The 25,978-nt window shown below is 36.0% G+C and overlaps 1 protein-coding gene across 43 annotated transcripts in view; it reads right to left on the bottom strand.

The window, feature by feature from the left end:
• TASP1 (taspase 1) overlaps positions 1-25,978 on the bottom strand; it is a 443,904-nt gene that overhangs the window by 256,278 nt on the left and 161,648 nt on the right. For 39 of the 43 annotated variants that reach the window (XR_012419142.1, XR_012419143.1, XR_012419138.1 and 36 more), the window contains one exon: positions 15,570-15,680. Coding sequence is in view for 23 of the 43 variants with exons in the window: in XM_065522748.2 (XP_065378820.1) it covers positions 15,570-15,680 (111 nt within the window). In the remaining 20 variants the exon portion in view is untranslated. Of the gene's footprint in view, positions 1-11,340; positions 11,364-15,569; positions 15,681-25,978 lie in introns of all 43 variants that reach the window. The other 4 variants (XR_012419127.1, XR_012419128.1, XR_012419130.1 and 1 more) reach the window with 1 other exon arrangement.

The following is a 25,978-nucleotide window of genomic DNA, read 5'->3' as shown; positions in this document are numbered from 1 at the left end:
GAACCCTATTTTCCTAAGCATGGTAAAAAGGGAATAGCTGCCTTTCCCACATACCTGCCAAGTTCTTGCTCCACACCCAGCACTGAGCAGTGTTTTTGATTTAAGGATTTTCTAGGCATCACAAGAGATGCTGAGCTTATACATTCCTGTTCTCAAAACTTTAAACTAGATTTCTACATACCAACAATGAACAATCTGAAATGGAAATTAATGCATGCTTGTTCTTAAAACTTTGAACTCGATTTCTGTACACTAATAACGAACAAGTTGAAAAGGACATTAAGGGGAAAAATCCATTTACAATAGCATTAAAAACAATGAAATAGTTATAAATAAACTTAACCAAAAAGGCAAAAGACTTGTACACTGAAAACTATAAAACCTTTTTAAAAATAAAGATACAAAAAAAATGGAAAGGCATCCTGTGTTTATGGACTACAATCAATATTGTTAAGATGTCAATACTACGCAGAATGATCTACAGATTTAATGCCATCTCTATCAAATTCCCAATGGCATTTTTGGCAGAAATAAAAACACCCATCTAAAAATTTACATGGAATCTCAGGAGACCCCAAATAGTGAAAACAATCCTAAAAAAGAACAAAATTGGAGTCTTCACACTTCCTGATTTCAAAACTTACTATGATGCTACAGTAACCAAAAGAGTATGGTAATGACACAAAGACAGACATATAGATCAATGGAATAGAATTGAGAGCCCAGAAATAAACACTGATATGCATGGTCAAATGATTTTTCAAGAGGGGTGTCAAGACCATTCAATGAGGAAAGGACAGTCTTTTTCAATAACGACGCTAGGAAAACTGGATATCCACATGCACAGGAATTAAGCTGGACCCTTGCTTTATAACATATGCAAAAATAAACTCATAATGAATCAAAGATCTAAACATAAGAGTAAAAACTATAAAATTCCTATAAGAAAATACAGGGAGCAAGCTTCTTGACATTGGATTTGGCATCACTTTTTGTATATGACACCACAAGCACAGGCAACAAATATAAAAATAGGCAAATTAGACTACATCAAAATTAAAATTAAAAAATTCTTCCATGCATCAAAGGACATGCTTTATGGAATAACAGAGAATATCTGTAAATCATATATCTAATAAGGGGTTAATACCCTCAATATACAAAGAACTTTTACAACTCAATAACAAATCAAACCACCAATCAAAAAATGGGCAAAGGATTTCATATGCATCTTCTTCAAAGATACACAAACGGCCAATAAGCACACGAAAAGACAGAATTCACGAATTAATAGCAAAAAGCAAACCAAACCCACAAAGAGATACCAACACATACCCACTAGGATGGCTACTATCAAAAAAAGACAAAACCCAGAAAATAACAAGTGTCGGTGAGGCTGTAAAGAAATGGGAAGGCACTGTTGGTGGGAATGTAAAATGTGCGGCTCCTAAGGAAAACAGTATAGCAGTTCCTCAAAAAACTAAAAGCAGAATTACCATACAATCCAGGAATTCCACTTCTGGATATTTACCCAGAAGAACTGAAAGCAAAGTCTCAAAGAGAGATTTGTATACCCACGTTAATCGCAGCATTATTCACAATAGCTAAAGGTATTATTCACAACAGCCACAGGCTTAATTGTATCTCCTGCTCCCCAAATGCATATTTTGAAGTCCTAATCCCCAGTACCTCAGAATATAGCTGTATTGGAGACAGGGTCTTTAAAGGCTTAAATAAGGTTAAATGAGGTCATTAGGGTGAGCTCTAATCCAATATGGCTTGTGTCATTACAAGAGGAAATTAGGACACAGAAACTCACAGAGGAAGGAGAAAGAGATCTCATTAGAAACCAATCATGCTGACATCTTGAACTTGGACTTCTAGCCTCCTTGACTGTGAGGAAATAAACTTCTGTTGTTTGAGCCACCCAGTCTATGGTACTTTGTTATGGGAGCCCTAGCACACTAATATAAGGAACAACCCAAATGTCCATTGATGGATGAATGGATAAACAAAATGTGATAAACAAAATACAGATGCAATAAGATATTCAGAAATAAAAAGGAATGAAATTCTGACACATGCTACAACTTGGATGAACCTTAAGGACATTATTCTAAGTGAAATAAGCCAGTTGCAAAAGGTCAAATACTACATGATTCCACTTACAAGAGGTACTCAGAGTAGTCAAATTCATTAGGATAAAAAGTAGAATGATAGTTGCCAGGAGCTGCAGAAGAGGAGGGAAAGGGGAGTTGTTTAATGGATACAGAGGTTCAATTTTGCAACATGAAAAGAGTCTGAAGATTGGTTGCATAAGAATGTGAACATGCTTAACACTACAGAACTGTACACTTATGGTTAAAGCCAGGCACACACGGTGACTCATGCCTGTAATCCCAACACTTGGGAAAGCCAAGACAGGAAGATTGCTTGAGGCCAGGAATTCAAGACCAGCTTGGGCAATATAGAGAGATTCCATCTCTAGAAAATAAATAATAATAATAAATAAAAAATTAGCCAGGCAAGGTTTCTCATGCCTGTAGTCCAAGTTACTTGGGAGGCTGAGGTTGAAGGATCACTTGAGCCCAGGAGGTCAAGGCTGCAGTGAGCCATGATGGTGCCACTGCATTCCAACCTAGGTGACAGAGCAAGACCCTCTTTCTCTCTCAAAAAAAAAAAAAAGTTAAAATGGTAAATGTCATGCCATGTGTATTTTACCACAATTTTTCTAAAAAAGCAGATGACTAGGAACAAAAACTGTATCATTACAGATCTATCAGGATAGTTAAATAAGAAATAGTGACAAACCTAGCAAAGATGTGGAGAAACTGAATCATTCATACCTTGCTACTGGGAATGTGATCAAAGATGTGGAGAAACTGAATCATTCATACCTTGCTACTGGGAATGTGATATGTTACAGCGACTCTGGAAAACAACTCTGTGGTTCCTTAAATACCCAAAGACCCAGCAAACATACTGTTGGGCATTTATTCTAAAGAAATGAAAACTCATGCGAACACAATAATCTGTACACTATTACTCACAGTAATTAATTTATAATACTCAAAATTAATTTACTTATAATACTAAAAAACTAGAAACAACCCAGATGTACTTCAGCAAGTAAAAGGTTCAACAAATTATGGTGTGTCCACACCAGGAAATACTACTCAGTAATAAAAAGAAATGAACTATTGATACACACCAAAACATGGATGACTCTCCAGAGAATTTTGCTGAGTATAAAGAGGCAATCCTAAAATGTCACATACTGAATAATTCCATCTACATAACATTTTTGAAATGACAGAATTATAGAGACAGGAGACTATTGGTAGACAGGGATTAAAGTCAGGTTCATGGGTGAGTGATAGCGAGGTGATGTGGTTATAAAGGGGGAACATGAGGGATCCTTGTGATGATTAATGGGTTCTGTATCATAACTTTTTGGTGAATACATGAACTCACACATGATAAAATTGCACAGAACTAAATACACATACACACGTACAAACTACAAGTAAAACTGGGGAAAAATGAGTAACATTGGAGAGTTGTATCAATATCATATAGCCCAGTTGTGACATTCTATTATAATTCTGCAAGATACTAACATTGGGAGAAACTGGGTAACTGGTATATAGATTTCTCTGTATTATTTCTTCCAACTGCATGTGAATCCATAACTAAGTCAAAATTAAAAGTTTAATTTAAAAAAAAAAACCTTCAAATTGGAAACCTGCACTGAATATTCTTCAAGTTAATATAAGGAAGAAAAATAAGTTAATAAAATGTATATTAAAAACTCATAAAAACCTGTGAAATCTTATTTTGAGCAGCTATTATCACAAAATAAGACTTGTGCGCCTTTATTTTGACACTGATGACAGCAAACATGCAAATAATCAGTAAACTCCAGTTTTGATCACTTTACAGAAATCCAGTTATATAAGCCATCTTTAAAATCAAAAAGCCACTTCTGGCTGGGCGCGGTGGCTCATGCCTGTAATCCCAGCACTTTGGGAGGCCAAGGCAGGCAGATCACAAGGTCAGGAGTTCAAGACCAGGATGGCCAACACAGTGAAACCCCGTCACTACTAAAAATACAAAAATTAGCTGGGCATGGTGGCATGTGCCTGTAATCCCAGCCACTTGGGAGGCTGAGGCAGGAGAACAGCTTGAACTCTAGAGGTGGAAGTTGCACTGAGCTAAGATGGTGCCACTGCACTCCAGCCTGGGCAACAAAGCAAGACTCCAGCTTAAAAAAAAAAAAAAAAGCCACTTCCTTATTCTTCATCAGAGACTGAAATCAGGACATCATACTACTAAAATGTGGACATGACCATCTCATGAAGAACAGCAGTGACAGTTCACATGTGTACAGAATTTTCTCAGCTTTTATAAACCTAATCTCATTGTATCAATAGTAACTTTGTGAGGTAGGCAAAGTAGACTTGTCTGTGCTTTTCTAAGCCACAGAAATGACTTCAAAAGAAAACTAAAAAATGTTCAAGAAACATTAATACTACTTTTTCAAGTCAATTTTCCTATGGCTTTTTAAGGTTTCAAATCATCAGGGAAGCTGAAAAAGTAATACAATGAAGATTTATATACTCTTCACCTAGATTCTCATATTAACATTTTGCTACATTTGAGTTTTCTCATAGATATAGAGATTGAAATTAACACACATACAATATACACACACACGTAGGACACACAAACACTTTTTTGCTCTGAGGCACTTGCAAGTAACTGTCAAACATTGTAACCCTTCGTCCTAAATGAAGACATCACCTGAACAAGGACATTCTCCTACCTAAACCACAATAATATTATCATGCCTAAGACTATAAACAGTAATTCAAACGACTATCTATTAAAATTTCTGCAACTATCTTTAAAATGTCTTCCTTAAAAAAAAAAAAAAGCGAATTACTCCCAAATTATTTTGTTTAAAGTGTCACTGTTTCATAATTATTTGACCAAAGGAGCTAATTTTTACCTATAGCACTGGTGGTCAGTCAATTGGTACTCTGGTTGGATTCTTTAAATATTGGCTTCTATATTAATAGCAGAGTCATTTATTTTGCACATTTGTCTCTAAATATTATGGAATATAAGAAGTTCTTTGGAACATTGTACATATTTTACAAGAAAAAAAGAAAAGGAAGGGAAGGAAGACAAACAGGATTATTCTTGACCTTTTTAAAAAGGTGCCCTAAAAACACATACACATGGCCAGGCGCAGTGGCTCATGACTGTAATCCTAGCACTTTGGGGAGGGCGAGATGGGTGGATCACCTGAGGTCAGGAGTTCGAGACCAGTCTGGCCAACATGGTGAAACCTCGTCTCTACTAAAAATACAAAAAGTTAGCCAGATGTGGTGGCAGGCATCTGTAATTCGAGCTACTCCAGAGGCAGAGGCAGGAGAATCATTCGAACCAAGAGGCGGAGGTTGCAGTGAGGCGAGGTTGCACCACTGCACTCCAGTCTAGCAACAAAAGCAAAACTCCATCTCAAAAAACAAAAAACAAAACAAAACAAAACAAAACCACATACACACATTTACAGCAAACACACTGAAAAATTTCCCAACAAATACAATTATAGAATTCCTAATCACAAATTCAAATGAAGCCTGCTACTTGATTTTGTTTAAGTCGTTTAAATGACTAGAAATCTTGCTACTTAAAACAAACAAATAAAGATACTCTGAGCTTATCCAATTTGAAACTAAAAATCAACTCAGAAGTGTGGTAAAATACCAGAAAATAACCAATGTCATTATGCCTCAGGTAGACTATTTGAGAAGCACTCTGCATAAGCTGCCCCGTTGATGCTAATGAATGGACTGAGTTTTACCACATTCATAAAAGGTTAAGAATAACATTGTTTAAAACACTTCATTCTACCCTCATGAATGTGTGATTTTCACAGGCTCAAAAGTCAGAGTTATTTTCAAATATCTGATAGGTTTTAAAAAGTGAGATTATAATGAGGGGAAGCAACTTCTCAACTATAAAAATAATCCTAAATTATGTTATAGGCATTACAATAATTATGATTTATTCACCTAATCTACCAAATGTAGCTTAGGCCCTATTCAGACTAATTAGTCAATAGACTGTGCAATTCAACCTTCAGCATCATATGATTTAATTTCCCTTTGCTTCTTGCAACATTGTAATTATGTGCTTTGAGTTTACTGTAACTAATATTAGTGGTTTTCCCCACATGCTCACAGACTAAAGGAACAGACAAAAAGCTTTTTGATCACCTAATAAGTACCCTTAGGAGAAAAAAAATTTGCTAATATGGAAACAAGAATTTTTGTTTTTTGTTTTTTTTGTGTGTGTGGTGGTTTTTTTGTTTGTTTGTTTGTTTGCATGAGATGAAACAAATTCCTTGTATGGTTTTAATTACATCCTAATACTTCATAAACATCTTTTAACATAAAACTCAATAAAGTACCAACTGTGAATAGTTCAGCAGCTCCCAATGGTGGGATGGCACCAACCTTTATAATCACGTCCTTGGTCCCCCAAACTGGCCACTTTTAAAATCAAATAAACCAGTAATAAAACAATAGTCCTTTTTAACGTAACATGAGATTGTTTACAGAGTTTGGAAGTTTGGTTTTTTGTTTTGCCCTTGTTAGTACTATGCTTATTATTTGTTTTCCAACCAAATAATGTTACCAAATTATTTGCAGTTATCAAAATTTAGTAGCTATTTTAAATGGCTTTTTGGTTTGGTTCCCCAAAGGCCTGGGTGAAAAACACATCTGTGGTTGATACAATCATCTCTGCTACTTAAAAAGCTCCAAACATACAAAATGTACAAAACTTCCAGGCTCTAGAAGGCTTTCTTGCAAACAGGAAACCTCAGCCACAGGGAGAAAACCAACTTGCATTTTGAAAGCCCAAAATTAAAGAAGTTATTCTCTTACTGCCAGCTACCCACTTCCACTGATTCCAATAAGTCCATCTTATTACTCTGCTGCTGATCAATACTGTTAGTAATTTAATGCAGTAATTTTTTTTTTCTTTTTCATATTTGTAAGAAGAAAGGAAGAAGAGAAAAATAATTGAACTTCCCCCACACACCGACTCAGTATCATCCCAAGATAAAAACGCATCCACCATGTCAAAGAAGGTAATTTCTGGGTTCTTTGGAAATTGTGATGGTTGTTTCTCAGAATCAACATGTACTGAAAAAATCAAATTTAGGTGTTAACTCAATATAACATGCAGATGAACTATTTATTTTCAAATGACAGTTGTCTAGGTCAATAAATGTCTCTTTTTATTTTTATTTATTTATTTATTTATTTTTATTTTTTTTGAGACGGTGTCTTGCTCTGTTGCCAAGGCTAGAATGTAGTGGCATGATCTTGGCTCACTGCAACCTCTGCTTCCTAGGTTCAAGCCGTTCTCCTGCCTCAGCCTCCCAAGTAGCTGGGACTACAGGCACCTGACACCATGCCTGGCTAATTTTTTTGTGGTTTTAGTAGAGACAGGGTTTTGCCATGTTGGCCAGGCTGGTCTTGAACTCCTGATCTCAAATGATCTGCCTGCCTTGGTTTCTAAATGAGATTTTTAATCATTCATTCTATCCAAATGAAAAACGTCTCAAATATCTATTACCTTCAATAATTCCACTGAGTATTATCTCTCTAATCACTCTTCCTATTCTTCAACCTCCTGACATTCCTACACAAGCTTTCTGCATCTTCCTTTAAATGAATTATTTCTTATGCCTCAATTTAAAAGGGGGTAGGGGGGACACTCTGAGAGGTATTTCAGAGCTTACCATAACAACACCCTAGAAAGGGGCAAGCAAAAGGCATTCAGTTCTACCAAGAGCTTCCTAATAAATATTCTTGAAGGCTTTTACAAAGCCACATTCATTTTCTAAGTGACTGATATCCTTATAGACATTTCCCATCTTTTCTTTGTCCTTTTATTCCCAATCCACCTACTCACTTAATGCATTCTATACATTTCATAAAACTTCTATACACTTAAAAACGTTCTGGAGTTATACATATGCATCTTATATCACAAGGAAAGAAAAATGATTTATTTTGCAACTTTGTGACCCTCTGTAATCTGTACTCTAGTTAAACAAAAAATAAGATAAAATGCAAGGTATACATCTGTGTACTAACTTGTACACATTTTAGAAGCAAAGTTGGTGGATGTCGGTCACCTGTTGACAAGATGATTTGGAGTCTAAACCATCTAACTTGTCCCTTTCTTCATCATTTCTGATCCTCTCTCTTTCCCAGCTGCTCAGCAGAGTTCTTTTCTTACCCTGCCACTACACAAACTTCAGAGTTGACTTGCACCCTCTTAATGCCTAACCCCAAAAGTTTTTTCTGCATATTTATTTACATCTCTAAATATATTGGCATCCTTTCAGTTATGGAAAAAAAAAATTCCTTCTATCTCTGGCTTCCAAACCACAAGTGTCCCTTTCTCTTCCCTCATTCTTCCTCTCTTTTCTATCCCCTTCAAAGGATACTCTTTTCCTAGCAATGGGGTTAAAAATAACAGTCAATATCTCTGCTCTCCTAGCGTTTATGCCCTGCTTAAGGGAGACAGACAATAATAAGTAATTATAGAATAAATCAAGAGAGGTTAAATAGAAACATAAATAGTACATGCTTAAATAAAATAGTACAGTGCTTATTCACCTTATATTTTATTTACGTGCATTTGTTTTTTTCTCTTCCCCTAGAATGCAAGTTTTTTTTGACAGCAAGGCTGTTTCATGTATCTGTGAATCTCTCATAGTAACCAGCAAAGTATCTTATACATGCATAGCTGTCAATGAATAATTGTTAAATAAAAAGACAAATAAAATTCTGAAAATATAAAGCCTAGGGCCCAAGAATTAGTGGCAAATAATGCCCAAAGAGGGATGCTTAATTCATATTTTCCTTATTTTGCAGTTTGGACACGTGAGTATAACCAGCTAAATATCACAGCATTTGTAACAGTGAAGGAGAAGCACCTTTGATTTTTCTAATAGACAAAAAAGAATAAATTTTCTTAGGAGTCCCTCAAGCCCCAGATAGCTACAAAGAAAAAAGATTTTAGTGTTTGAAAAAAAGAAATATGCATATCAAATACAAGGCAAAGTCTTATAAAACAAAATACCCTGGAAAAGAGAACATTATATTTTTTAAATATTCTAAATTACTAAGAAATTTATGAAATGATGATCTCAGAGGCTAAATGCGTAATGACAATGTACTTTTGTTCTTCCTATGAGAGCTAATGTTCGCATAAAAGAAAACATGAATTGAATATAACTTCTCTATTTGGCAGAAAAGCATAAGAGGAGACTCCATCTCAACTTTCAACAGCACTCTACAACTGACAGTGAACCTCTGATGTCAATGACAGTATAAGAACATCTCCCCAAAAGAATGAAGTAAAATATAGAGCAAAAATCACTTTTTAAAATCTTAATACTATACTCCGCATGGAATTTTCCAAAAATAGTCACAAAGATTGTAGGTTTATAAGACTAGTAACTTAGTTCAGAAATTCAAAGAAAAAAAAAAAGAAGTCATTTTCACAGATAACATTTTATCAATCATTATATTTAGTAATAAACAGAAGCCAACTAAAAAAAAAAAGTACTGTGATATTAGTCGTTAAGTAGTGAGCAGGAATCTATAATGCTGCCCCACAGTTCACATACCATACGTGCAGCCAAGGTTTGCATCAAAAAGAATAATTCACAAAACCAAGTTGGTTTAAAAATAACCATGAAGAGGAAAAGTCACATCTGAATCATTGAAAGAGGTTTTATATGTGTATATATGTGTAATCTTTTAAAAAGAACAACGAAAAAGGAAACTACTTATTTCTTCCCCCACTTAACTAAGCATTCCGTCTATAATCAGCTGGTTAGCATGAAGTATTATTAAGGCACTATTTTTACAGTACCCATTTTTATGAGTTTTGTATGTTACATGAAGAGTGGTTTTTAAAGAAATGTACAGATTGGTTATTCTCTTTTATGCTTCCAATATTAAGTCAAACCAAAGCGCTGATCTTGGCATAAGGTAATGCAAGTGGAAACAAAAACATTTCAGTCTCTGAAATGCCTTTCAATTTTCCTCCATTCAGTCTATGACATTAAAGTCTTGTTTATCAAAAATAGATTTGAACAAACCCTACATTTAAGATGGTTGCAGAGTTTGTTTCAAATTGCAATAAGAGAAAAAAATCTTTATTTTAGTAAGTTACTGCTACTTTAGGAAAAATACATAAAGACAAATTATTAGACCCACAAGTAATAATGGTTGGGCCTAGTTACAATGATTTAAAATTCAGTCTGGAACTGCAATTATTTTTGCACCAACCTAATAGGTGTCCACTCAAGGAAAATCATTATACAAAAAACTGCACTCGCATGTTTACCACAGCACTATTTACAATAGCAAAGATATGGAATCAACTGAAGTGTCCATCAACAGAAGACTAAAGAAAATATGATATACATACATACACACACAGACACACACACACACACACACACACATATACACACACAGGAATACTATTGAGCCACAAAAAAGAATGAAATCATGTCTTCTGAAGCAACATGGATGGAGCTAGAGGCCATTATCTTAACTGAAATAACTCACAAACAGGAAGTCAAATACCAAATGTTCTCACTTATAAGTGGGAGCTAAATAATGTGTACACATGGACATAGAGTGTGGAATAGTAGACACTGGAGACTCAAAAGGGTGGGAGAGTTGGGGAGCAATGAGGGATGAAAAATTATGTAATGGGTACAATGTACATTATTCAGGTGACGGTTACACTGAAAGCCAAGACTTCACCACTACACAATACATTCATGTAGCGAAACTGCACTTGTACCCCTTAAATGTTTACCAAAAAAAAGTGAACTTAGGTTAATTGTAAATACATATTCCAAACTCTAGAGCAACCACTAAAAATATGTAACTGATATGCTAAAAAAGAGAGAGAAAATGAAATCATATAAAAAATTTAGTTAAAATATAGAGAAGTAAGCATTCATATGCAGTAAAATGATATAGACAAAAATTACAGACAAATCTCTTTCAGTAGAGGAACGAATAAATTACAGAACCATGAAATATTTGACTATGAAGCTATATATACTTATATATTAAGAGCATTAAGCTATGTTAAGTGGAAAGCATACTGCAAAACAATACATTAAAAATCTCTTCTATATAATTGTTTAAAATGATGGAAGACAAAAAGAAAAGGGAGGATGGCAGGAAAGGAGTGAGGGAAAGCCATAAATATACATACCAATCTGTTAGCAGTGGTTCTTTCTGGCAGGAGAAATGAGACTCAGAATGAATGAAAAGGGGTTATTGAACTTAATTATCATATACAATTTTTCTACATATGCATTGTAATGAGAATCCCTAGATATATTATTTATACAAATCTTTTTTTAAAAAGAAAAAGCAAAGGAAGCAAAAGGGAAGAATATTATGGTTTCCACAAAACTAACAAAGTGGTTGCTAGCTTACCTCCATCATTGGCTGAAAGGATTTCAACCAAATCATTTCAAATAAAAACTTGAGATCCATCATTAATAGTTTTAATTTACAACTTCATTTAATGGCTAATTTGATTTACAACTATTCTTTTTTTTTTTTTTTTTTTTTTTTTGGAGACATAGTTTTTGCTCTGTTGCCCAGCCTGAAGTGCAGTGGCACGATCTTGGCTCACTGCAATCTCCGCCTCCCAGGTTCAAGAGATTCTCCTGCCTCAGCCTCCCAAGTAGCTGGGATTACAGGTGCTGGCCACCACACCTGGCTAATATTTGTATTTTTAGTAAAGACAACGTTTCACCATGTTGGCCAGGCTGGTCTCAAACTCCTTGACCTTATGTGATCCACCTGCCTCTCTCAGTCTCCCAAAGTGCTAGGATTACAGGCCATGGCACCCAGCCTACAACTATTCTTCATACAAGTAGTTTAGTTTGGCTTGTGAACTAAACCAAGGATCAAATACAATTTGGGAGCTGGAAGGAATTTTAGGAACCATCTGTATCTGCCCCCTCCCTTTACATACGAGGAAATTAAGAAAAAAGAGATTTGTCCTAAAACAGACAACTAATTACACCATCAGTGTGTTAAAAAGAGAACAAAACTCAACCTCCTTGCTTCTAGTCTAGTCCTCTGGTAAATTCAATTTATTTCTTTCCATTCACCTTGTAAATATCATCTGTGCTTCCTAAATAGTTCCTGAAAATTTTCCTTTTTCAATCGCATTTCCAAATTATCTGCCTGAAAAGAATTTCACATTTATGTGCTGAATCCAGAAGAGACAACATAGAGCTTAGCATGGCAAAAGCATTTAGAAACTGCCTCTTATCTAACATTTTTGCTTTTATTCTTAATAAAACTGCTGAAGCAACTTGTTTAACCAATGAGACAGACACAAAGTTGAGAGTGGAAACAAATGTCTTGACTCCCAGAACACTGTTCTTCTGTATTTCATACCATTTTACATGTTTTATTTTTTAAATAAAAGGCAGTGTGTTCTTGCACAACAAACACCCACTGGCTAACAAGATGACTTTGGGAAGTCACTGAACTCTTGCAAACTAAGTTTCAGCTATTAAAGGAACAGGGTCAATTAGGTAAGCTCTGACATTTCTTGCTCCTTTCCATGAGTCTGGAATTTCTAAGATATGGCTCGATATGTATTAGGTAATGGATCCCAGTGGCAAGATGAAATACTGCAGGTCAACTCCATGAACGGTTTTATGGAGTTATACAAAGCAACAGAAAAGAGCAGAGTTCAGGAACTCCTTAGCATAAACCCAAACTTGGAGAAGTAGAACTAGCTAATCTGTAGTTTTAGACTCAGTAAAGTACTTGGGATCATTCTCAACAACCATAAAGTTACCATGTGCCATAATTATACATCCATCACAGGGTTTCTAGGAACTGAATGTTTTTATTTTTTAATTTTTAATATTTGTGGGTACAAAGTAGGTATATATATTTATGAGGTACATGAGATGTTTTGATACAGGAATGCAATGTGAAATAATCACACCATTGACTACAGGGTATCCACCCCCTCAAGCATTTGTCCTTTGTGTTTCAGATGATCCAATTACACTCTTTTAGTTATTTTTAAATGTATAATTAAGTTATTATTGGCTATAGTCACCCTGCTGTGCTATCAAATAGTAGGTCTTATTCATTCTTTCTTTCCTTTTTCATTCTTTCTTTTTATTTTTTTTACCTGTTAAGCATCCTCACCTCCCACCAAGTTCTCCACTACCTTCCCCAGCCTCTAGTAACCATCTTTCTACTTTCTATGTCCATGAGTTCAATTGTTTTGACTTTTAGATCCTACAAATAAGTGAGAACATGTGATGTTTGTCCTTCTGTGCCTGGATTATTTCACTTAACATAATGATCTCCCCCAGTTCCATCCATGTTGTTGCAAATGACAAGATCTCATTCTTTTTTATGGCTGCGTAGTACTCCATTGTGTATATGCGCCACATTTTCTTTATTCATTCATCTGCTGGACACTTAGGTTGCTTCCAAATTTTGGCTATTGTGAACACTGTTGCAACAAACATGGGAGGGCAAATATCTCTTCAATATACTGCTTCCCTTCTTCTGGGGATATACATAGCAGTGGGATTGCTGGATCACATGGTAGCTCTATTTTCAGTTTTTTGAGGAACCTCCAAACTGTTCTCCATAGTGGTTGTACTAATTTACACTCCCACCAACAGTGTACCAGGGTTCTCTTTTCTCTGCATCTTCACCAGAGTTTGTTATTGCCTGCCTTTTGGATATAAGCCATTTTAACTGGGGTGAGATAACATCTCTTTGTACTTGTGATTTGCATTTCTCTGATGAGCAATAATTTGAGCATTTTCATATGCCTGTTTGTAATTAACATCTCATTTAGTTTTGATTTGCATTTCTCTGATGAGCAATAATGTTGAACGCTTTTTCATATGCCTGTTTGCAATTTTTATGTCTTCATTTGAGAAATGTCTATTCAAATCTTTTGCCCATTTATTGATCAGATTATTAGATGTTTTCCTATAGGGTTGTTTGAGCTCCTCATATATTCTGGTTATTAATCCCTTGTCAGGTGGATAGTTTGCAAATATCTTCTCCCATTCTGTGGGTTGTTGCTTCACTTTGTTGATGTTTCCTTTGCTATGGAGAAGCTTTTTAACTTGATATAATCTCTTCTGTCCATTTTTGCTTTGGTTGCCTGCGCTTGTAGGGTATTAGTTAAGAAATTTTGCCAAGACCAATGTCCTAGAGATTTTCCCCAATGTTTTCTTGTAGCAGATTCATAGTTTGGGGTCTTAGATTTAAGTCTTTAGACCGTTTTGATTTGATTTTTGTATATGGTGAGAGACAGGAGTCTAGTTTCATTCTTCTGCATATGGATATCCAGTTTTCCCAGCGCCATTTGTTGAAGAGAGTTTTCCAGAGTGTATGTTCTTGACACCTTTGTGGAACATGAGTTCACGGCAGGTGTGTGGATTTGTTTCTGGGTTCTATACTCTGTTCTATTGGTCTATGTGTGTTTTTATGCCAGTCCCATGCCATTTTGGTTACTATAATATAATCTGAAGTTATATAATGTGATTCCTCCCATTTTGTTCTTTTTGCTTAGGATAGCTTTGGCTATTCTGGGTCTTTTGCCCGAGTCCACATACATTTTAGGGTTGTTTTTTCTATTTCAGAAGAACGTCATTTGTATTTTGATAGGGATTGCCCTGAATCTTTAGATTGCTTTTGGTAGTATGGACATTTTAACAATATTGATTCTTCCAATCCATAAACATGAAGTATTTTTCCATTTTTTGGTGTCCTCTTCAATTTCGTTTCATCAGTGTTTTATAGTTTTAGTTACAGAGATCTTTCTAGGTAGTGAACTTCTGATGAGCATCTAGTTTTCTACTCTTACTATTCCTTCTCATTAACATTCTGAGAATGCATCTACTAACTCATAACAATTATGTCAATTGCATATGCTATTAAGCCGAAGAATTTGGTTTTCTTTTAAAACAGCATTCAACAACAGTAATTGTTAAAACAAAATAACAATAAAACCTAAGTCTGATTCTAATATATTTGAGGAGACAGTACACGAATATAATCAACCTTTTTCTGAAAAATCACTAGAGATAGACCTTAAATGCCTATTCATGACTCATTTCTCAGCTCATATTTTGCCACTGGGCAATTCTTATTAACATATTAACATATGGTTATGTATTTATTTTACTATATATCACCATGAGCCTTGTCAGTGTCTTACAACTTGGGGATTAGCTTAGTTATAGGAAAGATTTCATGCTGTATTATTGTTGTGGAATTTCTTTTCACAATCAGTATTAACTGTGGGTCTTTCTCTTTGCTAGGTTCTAGAGGTAGGTCTAGAAATACAAATGGAGTACCTAACTCATAGTGCTTATAGCAGTGAAATAATCTATATTTGGAAGAATGTAATCTTCTTAACATTATACTTACTGATAAACTTGTTTTGCATAGTCTCCAACAGGGCTTGGTGAGCATCTTCAGCTTGTAAAGCATGTGAACATTCTCTAGCCAGTATGGTGCGCACAAGATGCTCTCCACATCCTAGAAATCCAAAGAAACCAACAGTTGAGGAAAAGCAGCACCGAACACCCTGCTTATTTCAATAGCATTAGAACATCCTTATGCATCATTTAAGAGAGTAGTTAGCTGGGAAAATAATTCAGTGAGGGATGAAATGACTTCCATGAGCAATCTGGTAATTTTAGTAAAGAGATTCAGCAGAAACTAAACACAAAGTTATCAATCAAAAACAAACCAACACAAATTAATATGATACATAGTTCTCTGTTTAACTAATATGTATTATGACTGGTGTTAGGCACTAAAAAAAAAATCCCCCTAAAAAATATTATGTGTAATTGTTAAACCACATTGGTACTTTTCGACATATATTCATTGCCACAAATACCATCAGTTCATAAAAGTGTGAATTTTTCAGGACACAGGCATGGACAAAGACTTCATGTCTAAAACACCAAAAGCAATGGCAACAAAAGCCAAAATTCACATATGGGATCTAATTAAACTAAAGAGCTTCTGCACAGCAAAAGAAACTACCGTCAGACTGAACAGGCAACCTACAGAATGGGAGGAAATGTTTGCAATCTATCCATCTGACAAAGGGCTAATATGCAGAATCTGCAAAGAACTTAAACAAATTTACAAGAAAAAAAAAACAACCCCACCAAAAAGTGGACAAAGGATATGAACAGACACTTCTCAAAAGAAGACATTTATGCAGCCAACAAACATGAAAAAATGCTCATCATCACTGGTCGTCAGAGAAATTCAAATTAAAACCACAATGAGATACCATCTCACACCGGTTAGAAATGCGATCATTAAATGGTCAGGAAACAACAGATGCTAGAGAGGATGTGGAGAAATAGGAACACCTGTACACTGTTGGTGGGACTGTAAACTAGTTCAGCCATTATGGAAGACAGTGTGGCGATTCCTCAAGGATCTAGAACTGAAAATACCATTTGACCCAGCAATCCCATTACTGGGTATATATTCCAAGGATTATAAATCATTCTACTATAAAGACACATGAACATGTATGTTTACTGCAGCACTCTTCAAAACAGCAAAGACTTGGAACCAACCCAAATGTCCATCAATGACAGACTGGATAAAGAAAATGTGGCACATAGGCCAGGTGCAGTGGCTCATGCCTGTAATCCCAGACTTTGGGAGGCCAAGGTGGGTGGATCACCTGAGGTCAAGAGTTCGAGACCAGCCTGGCCAACACGGTGAAACCCCATCTCTACTAAAAAATACAAAAATGAGCTGGGCGTGGTGGCAGGTGCCTTAATCTCAGTTACTTGGGAGGGAGAGGCAGGAGAATCATTTGAACCCGGGAGGCAGAATTTGCAGTGAGCCGAGATCAAGCCATTGTACTCAAGCCTGAGGGACAAGAATGAGACTTCTAAAAAAAAAAAATAAAAAGAAAGAAAGAAAGAAAGAAAGAAAGAAAGAAAGAAAGAAAGAAAGAAAGAAAAAGAAAGAAAGAAAGAAAGAAAGAGAAAATGTGGCATATATACACCATGGAATACTATGTAGCCATAAAAAAGATGAGTTCATGTCCTATGCAGGGATATGGATAAAGCTGGAAACCATCATTTTCAGCAAACTAACACAGGAACAGAAAACCAAGCACTGCATGTTCTCACTCATAAATGGGAGATGAACAATGAGAACACATGGACACAGGGAGGGGACAATCACACACCAGGGCCTGTCAAGAGGTGGGGGGCTAGGGGAGGGTAGAGTTAGGAGAAATACCTAATGTAGGTGACGGGTTGATGGGTGGAGCAAACGACCATGGCACGTGCATACCTATGTAACAAAACTGCACGTTCTGCACATATACCCCAAAACTTAAAGTATAATAAAAAAATAATAAAATAAAAAAGAACAGGAGCCACTAGGACCTTCAAGGAAAAAAATACCATCTTCAACCAGAAACAAATGTGCTGAATAGGTAAAACACTGCCTTTGACTATTACATCAGTCATAGTAGATTAGAAATATGTCATATTATAAACAGTCAATTAGAAATAAGATTACATTCCTCTCCAGTGTTGGAAGTGGATGTTTTAAGAAAATTATTCAGCAAGACTGGAAAGTGAGAGGAAAGAAAAAGAATCAATAGAAGAATGGGAATTCTGAAGTAGTTGTTCACCTATTCAGTAAGAAGAATAAATAAAGGCCTTCTAAAAGAGAAAAAAAAAGTATGATTTTTTTTTTTTTTTTTTAGAAATTGTCAGATATTTGCCAGAAATGGCTTCCCTGTATTTTTGGTAAAGTGTAAATGCAAACATCCTTCAGGATCTAAATCTCTTTGTGAATGAATATCTACACTTCGAGGAAGATCTACATTCACAATCCAGTGTATAACTTTGTGGCATTCCCTATTCAGTAAATTTTTGCAATATTGTTTTTATAATTGGGAAAAAGATGACAATAAAGCTAACAGAAACCATGCTGGACACTTACTATGCACAAACATCGTGCTTAGCTCATAAAACGCCGTAAAGTTTAATTCCCTTTGTGCACATACTTGACATTGGGCAGTGAAATGTTACACTTTAGGACAATAATAACTGCTAGGAAATTGGCATTTTATAAACGAATGTTCAGAAGGTTATATACACATGCCTGAAGTCAAAAAGCTAAACCACATGAAGTTAACATTACATCAAAAATACATAATGTATGTCAGAAAGACCTTGCTCTGTTGTTATACAGGAATATACATATAGGGCTTTCTAATGATTGATCTTTTTACCAAGAAACTTTAAAAATTATGACTTATATTATCTGACATTGATCATCTTTAACAAAGAGCCACGAAACCCAAGTTTATTCTCCTGTAGGTTCCAATCAAAGAAAGTTTGACTTCTGTGGTTTTACCTACAAAATTCCAAGGTTTCTTAGAATATGCTGCCATACAGCTGAAGTGTGATTCAACGGCAAACAGTTCCAGTCTTTATTCACCAATATTAGAAATAAGCCTTTCATTATATCCTCTTTTTGTCCTTACTTTTCCAAGTAAGAGTATGTGTATGTTCTTACATCTTAGCAGAAAACATGGATTGTAAAAGACCTGGCAAGACGCCTAGAAGTAAAACATACTGAGTTCTTAAAAAAGAAAAATTTTAGCATCAATAAGTACGACAAATGAATAGATTAAAACACATAATAAATTCATAACTTATGTTTTTAAAAGCACTGATCACCTTTGGAGGATGCTATGAAACCAACTCACTATTCTGAAAACTGGTAACAAGAAAACAAGCAAGCATGTTTCTGTCCTTCCAATAGGAACTATATGCCAGAGTAACCAAACAATTTATGAAGGAATATTTTCTCTGTAGAAGTACCCCGGGCCGGGCGCAGTGGCTCAAGCCTGTAATCCCAGCACTTTGGGAGGCCGAGACGGGTGGATCACAAGGTCAGGAGATCGAGACCATCCTGGCTAACACAGTGAAACCCCGTCTCTACTAAAAAAAATACAAAAAACTAGCCGGGCGAGCTGGCGGGCGCCTGTGGTCCCAGCTACTCGGGAGGCTGAGGCAGGAGAATGGCGTGAACCCGGGAGGCGGAGCTTGCAGTGAGCTGAGATCCGGCCACTGCACTCCAGCCTGGGCGACAGAGCGAGACTCCGTCTCAAAAAAAAAAAAAAAAAAAAAGAAGTATCCCAGATAATAAACGAAAAAGAAATTAATAGAATTAGAATATAACCATTTGTAACCCATAATGTAATAAGTGATAGAGGCAATCATCAGTGGCTGCTAATACCACAGAAAGATACCAGACACTATGTATCTCTTGACAAAATCATACCTATGTAGTCTTGCCCACTGCCCAAAAAAACTATACTTGAATCTGATTAGGCCTCTAAGTTCAGTTATCAATTTCCAGAAATAAAGAACATCTGCAAGAAAACCTACAGTTACATCATACTTAATGATGAAACACTGAATTGTTTCTCCCTAGGATCAGAAACAGGGCAATGATGTCTGCTTTCATCACTTCTCTTCAATAATGTACTGGAGATTTCAGCCGTTGTAATAAGGCAAGGGGGAAAAAGGCATAAAGAACAGAAAGGAAGAAGTAAAACTGCCTCTATTCACAGACGATACAATTTTCTAAGTAGAAAATCCCAAAGGATCTACAAAACAGCTATTAGAGGTATCTCTCCATATTCTTCCTGTCTGGTTAGTCTAGGACAAAGGCCGGCAGAAGATATCTGCCTGGTACTTACTAGTCCTCAAAATATGGACCTGACCTTCATTTCTTTCCCCATTCATTCACTTGCCAGGCTGTTACTGAGTCCCTACTCTGTGGTAGGCCCGGAGTACATAGCAGTTGGCAGGGGTGCTACTACATATTGTCAGACCTCCCCTAAAGTGTCAGACCCCTGCTTGGTTACTTAGTATTCACTTAACCGCCATTCTGGCCAGTCCAGATGTCAATGTCCTGACTGTGTATTCTATACACCAATTCAAGGATTCATGTAAAAACCCTGGATTCAGCAGGAATCCTGGACATTCCCACGGCCCTAGGAGTGCCAGTCTCTATGGCCAGGTCATCTCACATTAATCCTAACCCTTACAATCCAGACCCATCTCACTCTTTCCCAGTATGTTTCCTGTTGCTGAGAATTCAGCATGTCCCATGCTCAAAGATAATACAGGTCTTCTCTTGTGGGTATCCCTAAAATTTCAAAACTTACACTGAAGATGAATTCTCAATAAAAAATTCCAACCCCCAACTTCAACACACATATACGTACAACCATAAGGAAGAATGAGCAATAGCAAAAAAAAAAAAAAAAAAAAAACCTATTTCAAGAAATGAAAATAATTGGACATCGGCTGAAAACAAATTTGTAAAAGGCCGAATGGTAAGTATTTTAGGCTTTGAATGCTACATGTAATTTCTCTCTATCAAATATTCTTAATTTTTTTTTTGCGACCAAGTCTTAAAAACTAAAAAATCATTCTTAGCTCATGAGCTATACAAAAACAGGCCATGAACCAGATTTGGCCCACAGATCATAGTTTGCCTATCCCTGAAACAGCAAACTGTAGTACAATAAGAGAAAAAAGGAGCCTAGACTGATAAAGAGAAAGAAAATGAGGCGTTAAGAGTCCCGAAGTGTAAAATGATAATGTCCAATGCATTAACAGGCATTTTGAAAGAGAGGAAAGAAGGGAGAAGAAAGCACTAATATTTGTATAATGAATAAGAATTTTCCAGAATTTAAGTTATTAAACTAAAGACCCACATAGAGTTCCAAAAAAGAGGAATAAAAATAAAAATCCATCCTTAGTTGTATCATTTTGAAGCTCTGGACCAAAGACAACAAGAAAATATTAAAAACTAACCAAAAAGAAAAGGGAAAAATTTCACCTACAAAAAAATTCAAAAATGTTTAAATTAAACTAACTAAGTATCTCCAAGCAACAAAAGAAGCGACAAGACTAGTATCTTAAAGATGCTACTGCAAAAAAACAAGCAAACAGAAAAAAACACTGCCAACCTGGAATCAGTTAAACTACCATTCTAGAGTGAGGGTGAATAGAGACCATTTCAGACATGTAACAAATGAGACAAATTCATTTCTTAGAGATTTTAACTCTCAGCTCACTTTTACTCTGCCCAACACTACTCCTTGTCATCATTCTTGCTGAATTTAATATTTATCTAGATGATTCTCCCAATATCTCGGCTTTTGGTATTCTGATATCCTCTCCTCCAGTTATCCACACTACCTAATAAACTCACACCCATCTTCAGCAGTAACATGAACAACTCAGTCATCTCAATTGGAACCATCTCACTCCTATCTTTCCGGCTCCCTCCCTTGGGCACTCCAACTCCAACATTCCCTCCATCTCACCAAAAGCCGCCATCCATTAATTCTGCTGCCTTTTAACTATTCCTCACCCCACTGAGGTACTCACCTCTATTCTCATCCAACTAAAATCCCATGTTTCATCAACTTACAGCCATTCCCTTACTCCCGAAAGCCTCCCTGTTTCTCTCACTTCATCAAACATGTCTGGCAAAAGCCCACCCTGGAGTAACAGTCAGAATAGCTATACTGGGCTGCAAAAACAATGCCCAAATCTCAGTTACTTAAAATATATTTCTCATTAATGTTATAGGTCATACGTGGATCACCTGAAGATCTGCTTCACACACTCACTCAAACCTAGGTGAAAGGAACAAACCTAGGCAGATGGAGACTCCATTACCTGTAAATGCACTACCTGAATCACATACTTCCCCTCCACAATGAGGCCTCCAGAATGAGGCCACCCTGCTGTTCCAGAAGGCTGTTTTACCACCCTAGCCTGAAAGTGACAAATACCATTACCATTCCAGTCCCTGGCCAGAAAGAGCTACATGTTCTTAGGCAACTACAAGGGATCTGTGAGATATAGGGGAATATATGCATCTTCAGAGAGCATTAAGTTGAATGTCTCTGCAATATCTGACTAAATCCAACTTTCCATGTCTGCACTTGCATAGCTAAGCGTGAGGCACAGCAGCATGAGGGGTGACATGCACGAGCATCAAGGCCCATCCATGGTCACTGAGTGCGATAAATTAAAAAAAGAAAGAAAGAAAGAAAGAAAACACCATCCACTGAGGACAGCAGGAGAGAAAGGACAGACCTGAAAACCAAAGGGTACTGCTGGGTAGCCTGACTAGACCCAGTCTCTTCCTAGGCATCTGTTACATGAGATTTTTAAATTTAAAAACTTGCCTCTTTAGCAACTGCAATTCAGTTCTCTTTTTTAAGGCTACATCCATTCCTATCATAAATAATATAAAATTACCATTTAACCATTTGTAAAATACGCAATTCAGTGGCATTAAGTACATTCACACTGTTGTACAACCATCAGCACCATCTAGCTCCAGAACTTTTTCATATTCCCAAATGGAAACTCTATGTATGTATATGCCATATGTTCTTTATTCATTCATCTGTCAATGAATATATGGGGCCAAACGCATTCTTAACCTATATACGTGGCTCTTTGCTGGTGATTGAAAATGGCTCAGAAAACTTTACACTGAAAGAAGATAACCTCTAGCTACTTTTTCCAATTCAAACATGCAACTTTGTGTTGATTCAAACATAATTTCTGATAAGCTCATATACATATATTTATCAGATGCCATTAGCAGCGATACACAAAAAAGAATATTTAACTGACCTTTTTAGGGGGGAAACCCAGGATATATTTAATTGCATCCAGCTACAGAATTTCTTTTTAGTTCATTTGGATAAAAAAAGAGTACTTTGATTAAATGTTTTATATTGTCTGAACAATGGAGTCCTGCATATTTTAAAACCACCTTTTATCCCTCTAAAGAATGACCACTCGCTCAATCATGTGACACCACTTCAGTGAAGCCACCTTTAAATCATCTGTTTTTGGATTTGTCTGGAATCCAGAAAAGGCTGGCAAAACCCCAAGGGAACTAGAAGAGTTAATTAATAAAGTATCTTTATTTTCCTGTCATCTAAATCCTTCCAACAATGCCATTATTTCTCTAGTGGATACATTAGCATACATTACAAAAAGCTTCTGTATCTTTACGTCAGGAGAAATCTGAGATTTCTGTGTCAAGAAGCAGGGTCTTTTTAAAGAAGAGGACAGCTTGTACATTTTATTTACTCGATTCATTCATTCTCATTTTCTCTCCTCCTTCCCTCCCTCACCCCTCCCACCCTCTTACACACATACCCCTACCTTAAGGCCTATAGGGTAAGGGTTAATATTATCTGTTCTGCAGTCAGACTCATGTTTGAATCTAGCAGGATGACTTTGGGTTATTTAGGGCTCAGTTTCCATAGCTGTAAAATGGGGAATGGGATACCAACTATCTCACAGGTTGTTTTGAGGACAAAATGAAAAAAATCACATAAAGCATTTAGCATGGAGTTGACCCTAGAGTAAGCACTTAATAAATACTACAATGAGGAAAACAACCATCTTAAGAAAAATTTTCTACTACTTTCCTGCCTCTCATCCTATTCTCTGTATGTTCCTTCTATTAAAGTGATTCCCAGCTAGCTTGACAATCATCACTGAGAGAGCCTAAAATAGAATTTAAAAGTGTATCCTTTGCCTTGTAATTCTAAATGAAGGCTACTGCTTCAAATCAAGCTAAGCCTTCACATAAGGTAAAAATGACCACCTAGGTAAACCTCCCATTATCAAAACAAAACGAATAGTATGATAAAGATTTCTCTTAGTCTGGCAGGAAGCATTTTAACTGTGGTTATGTAGAGATTGTGGATCATGCTTGATTTTTCTTATTTATTCCTTTTATTTTCCCCAGTATCTGAAATAAATACCTACTTTTTTCTCCAACAGGTTTATTGCCCGACTTAAGATTACACTCCTGCGTTCACAATACTTTCTCTTAAGGCCAGTTAGTAAAGGGGAAAGCAAAGTTTTCCATAATGGGATTTGGCCCCATTCACTTCACTTCCCTGTATCTTGAGTACACGAGTTGATCAGAGTGAACATGAACCGATGCCATAGTTGTTTTATGTTGCCTGACCTTCATCACACATTTATAAATTTTTTTAACTTCAGCTCTAGTGATAGATGCATCCTTCACAACAAGATAATTAAATATAGGGATTGTGACAGCCCAACAAAATCATATTGTCAAATTAAGTTTTAGTTCCAAAAGGTAAAAGTAACAAACTAAAAAGCTTTTGCAATAAGAATAGAGAAACATCAAAATTTACCAACTCTTGGCTAACATATAAGATATAGCTTCACTGCATTTCTAGATTATTTTCTATCTTTTTTGTCTTCATCTCATGTAGTAGTAGCAGCAGTGGTGGGATGAGCCCCATTATTACAAAATGAAAATTAAAATACCTTTATGTGTCCAGTTATTAATGTAGTGTTCTAATGGTTGAGGATGATAATATAATTTCTCCACAGGACCTCAAAATAAGATTAGGATTTTAAAGTGTAACTCATAATCTCACAGATCTTTCTTATTCTTGCAGACTTTTTGTCTTCTAACCCACTCCCACCTCAATTCTAATACGAAGAGCCCCCAGAGGGGAAAAAGTGAAGTTGCATTCACAGGAGAGACACAACCCACATTCCTAGGCAGCCTCCTACAAAAGCACAGGCTCGACAGCAACAAAAGCTCACATTCAGTACCCCTGGCACACCACACGTCTCCAAGGATTACTGATGATTTTGAAGTATTTATGTCATCTTATAAATGCTGCCATTCACTCTCACTGTGGCTAGTGGGCATCTGAAAAATCTTTCAACACATCCCCTGTTAGAAGTCCACAGGGACAGATAAGTAATAAGAAAGGGCCTTTCCAAATTTAAAAGGAAACATTTGGTACTTCAGTTTCCAGTATTGCAACATCTCTTTTTCAACAAAGGAATTTATTACACAGTATGTCACCTTTTCCCTGTTAAAGGATTTACTGCCAATTTTGGAATTGGGTTACTTCTGGTTTTCAAGCCTGTCTTGTGAAATTAAAGAGAGAGCTACCTTAAAAGTGATAGGACACACATAATTTCGGTCTTCACAGTGTCCCTACGGTTATCAAATCTGGAACCTATTATATACAAGGGGAAAACATAAGGAACTTCATAAAGAGATGGAATAAGTAGTGAAGATGTCTAATCCAGTCACATCTTAAGGTTACAGCTCACCAACATATATTTAGTGTTTCCCAAATATTCAGACTTCTCTGTAATCCATAACTTGTCTCATGCTTTGGATATTTATTGTAATCTATCAAAAACAACTCAGGCTTTTCAATTTTTTCTGTGATAAATAATAACCAAAAGAAACACCAATTTTATAATTATCTCCTAGAGATAATCATCTCTTACAAAGGATGTGATTGATAAATGTATTAGCATTTCATAATTATTTTTAATATTGAGAAATACATTATCACAGTTATGATTAAACACAGATACCTAGAGCATGGTGCTAGACATATAGTACATACACTAAGTGCTTTATACATATATTAGCTTTTATCACTATTGCCAATTTTATTGAGAGAATATAACCAAATCACACACACATACAAAAAATCCCAGCTGTCTAAATAAGTAGCTCCATAAATAGGAAAGGTTCCAGTTTTATGAATGCAACTACTTTCATAGATAAAAACCTTTTTGAAAAAAACTAAAACATACCAAACAAACAAACAGAAAACCTTCAACAAACATGAGTAGTGAAAACCCTTCATCAAATCTACCATGTCAGAGGACGTCTGCAGTTGACAAGGCTTCAGCCATTCT

The sequence above is a fragment of the Macaca fascicularis genome, chromosome 10, assembly GCF_037993035.2.
Source record: "Macaca fascicularis isolate 582-1 chromosome 10, T2T-MFA8v1.1".
Classification (NCBI taxonomy): Eukaryota; Metazoa; Chordata; class Mammalia; order Primates; family Cercopithecidae; genus Macaca; species Macaca fascicularis.
This window is presented reverse-complemented; position numbering and strand designations above follow the sequence as displayed.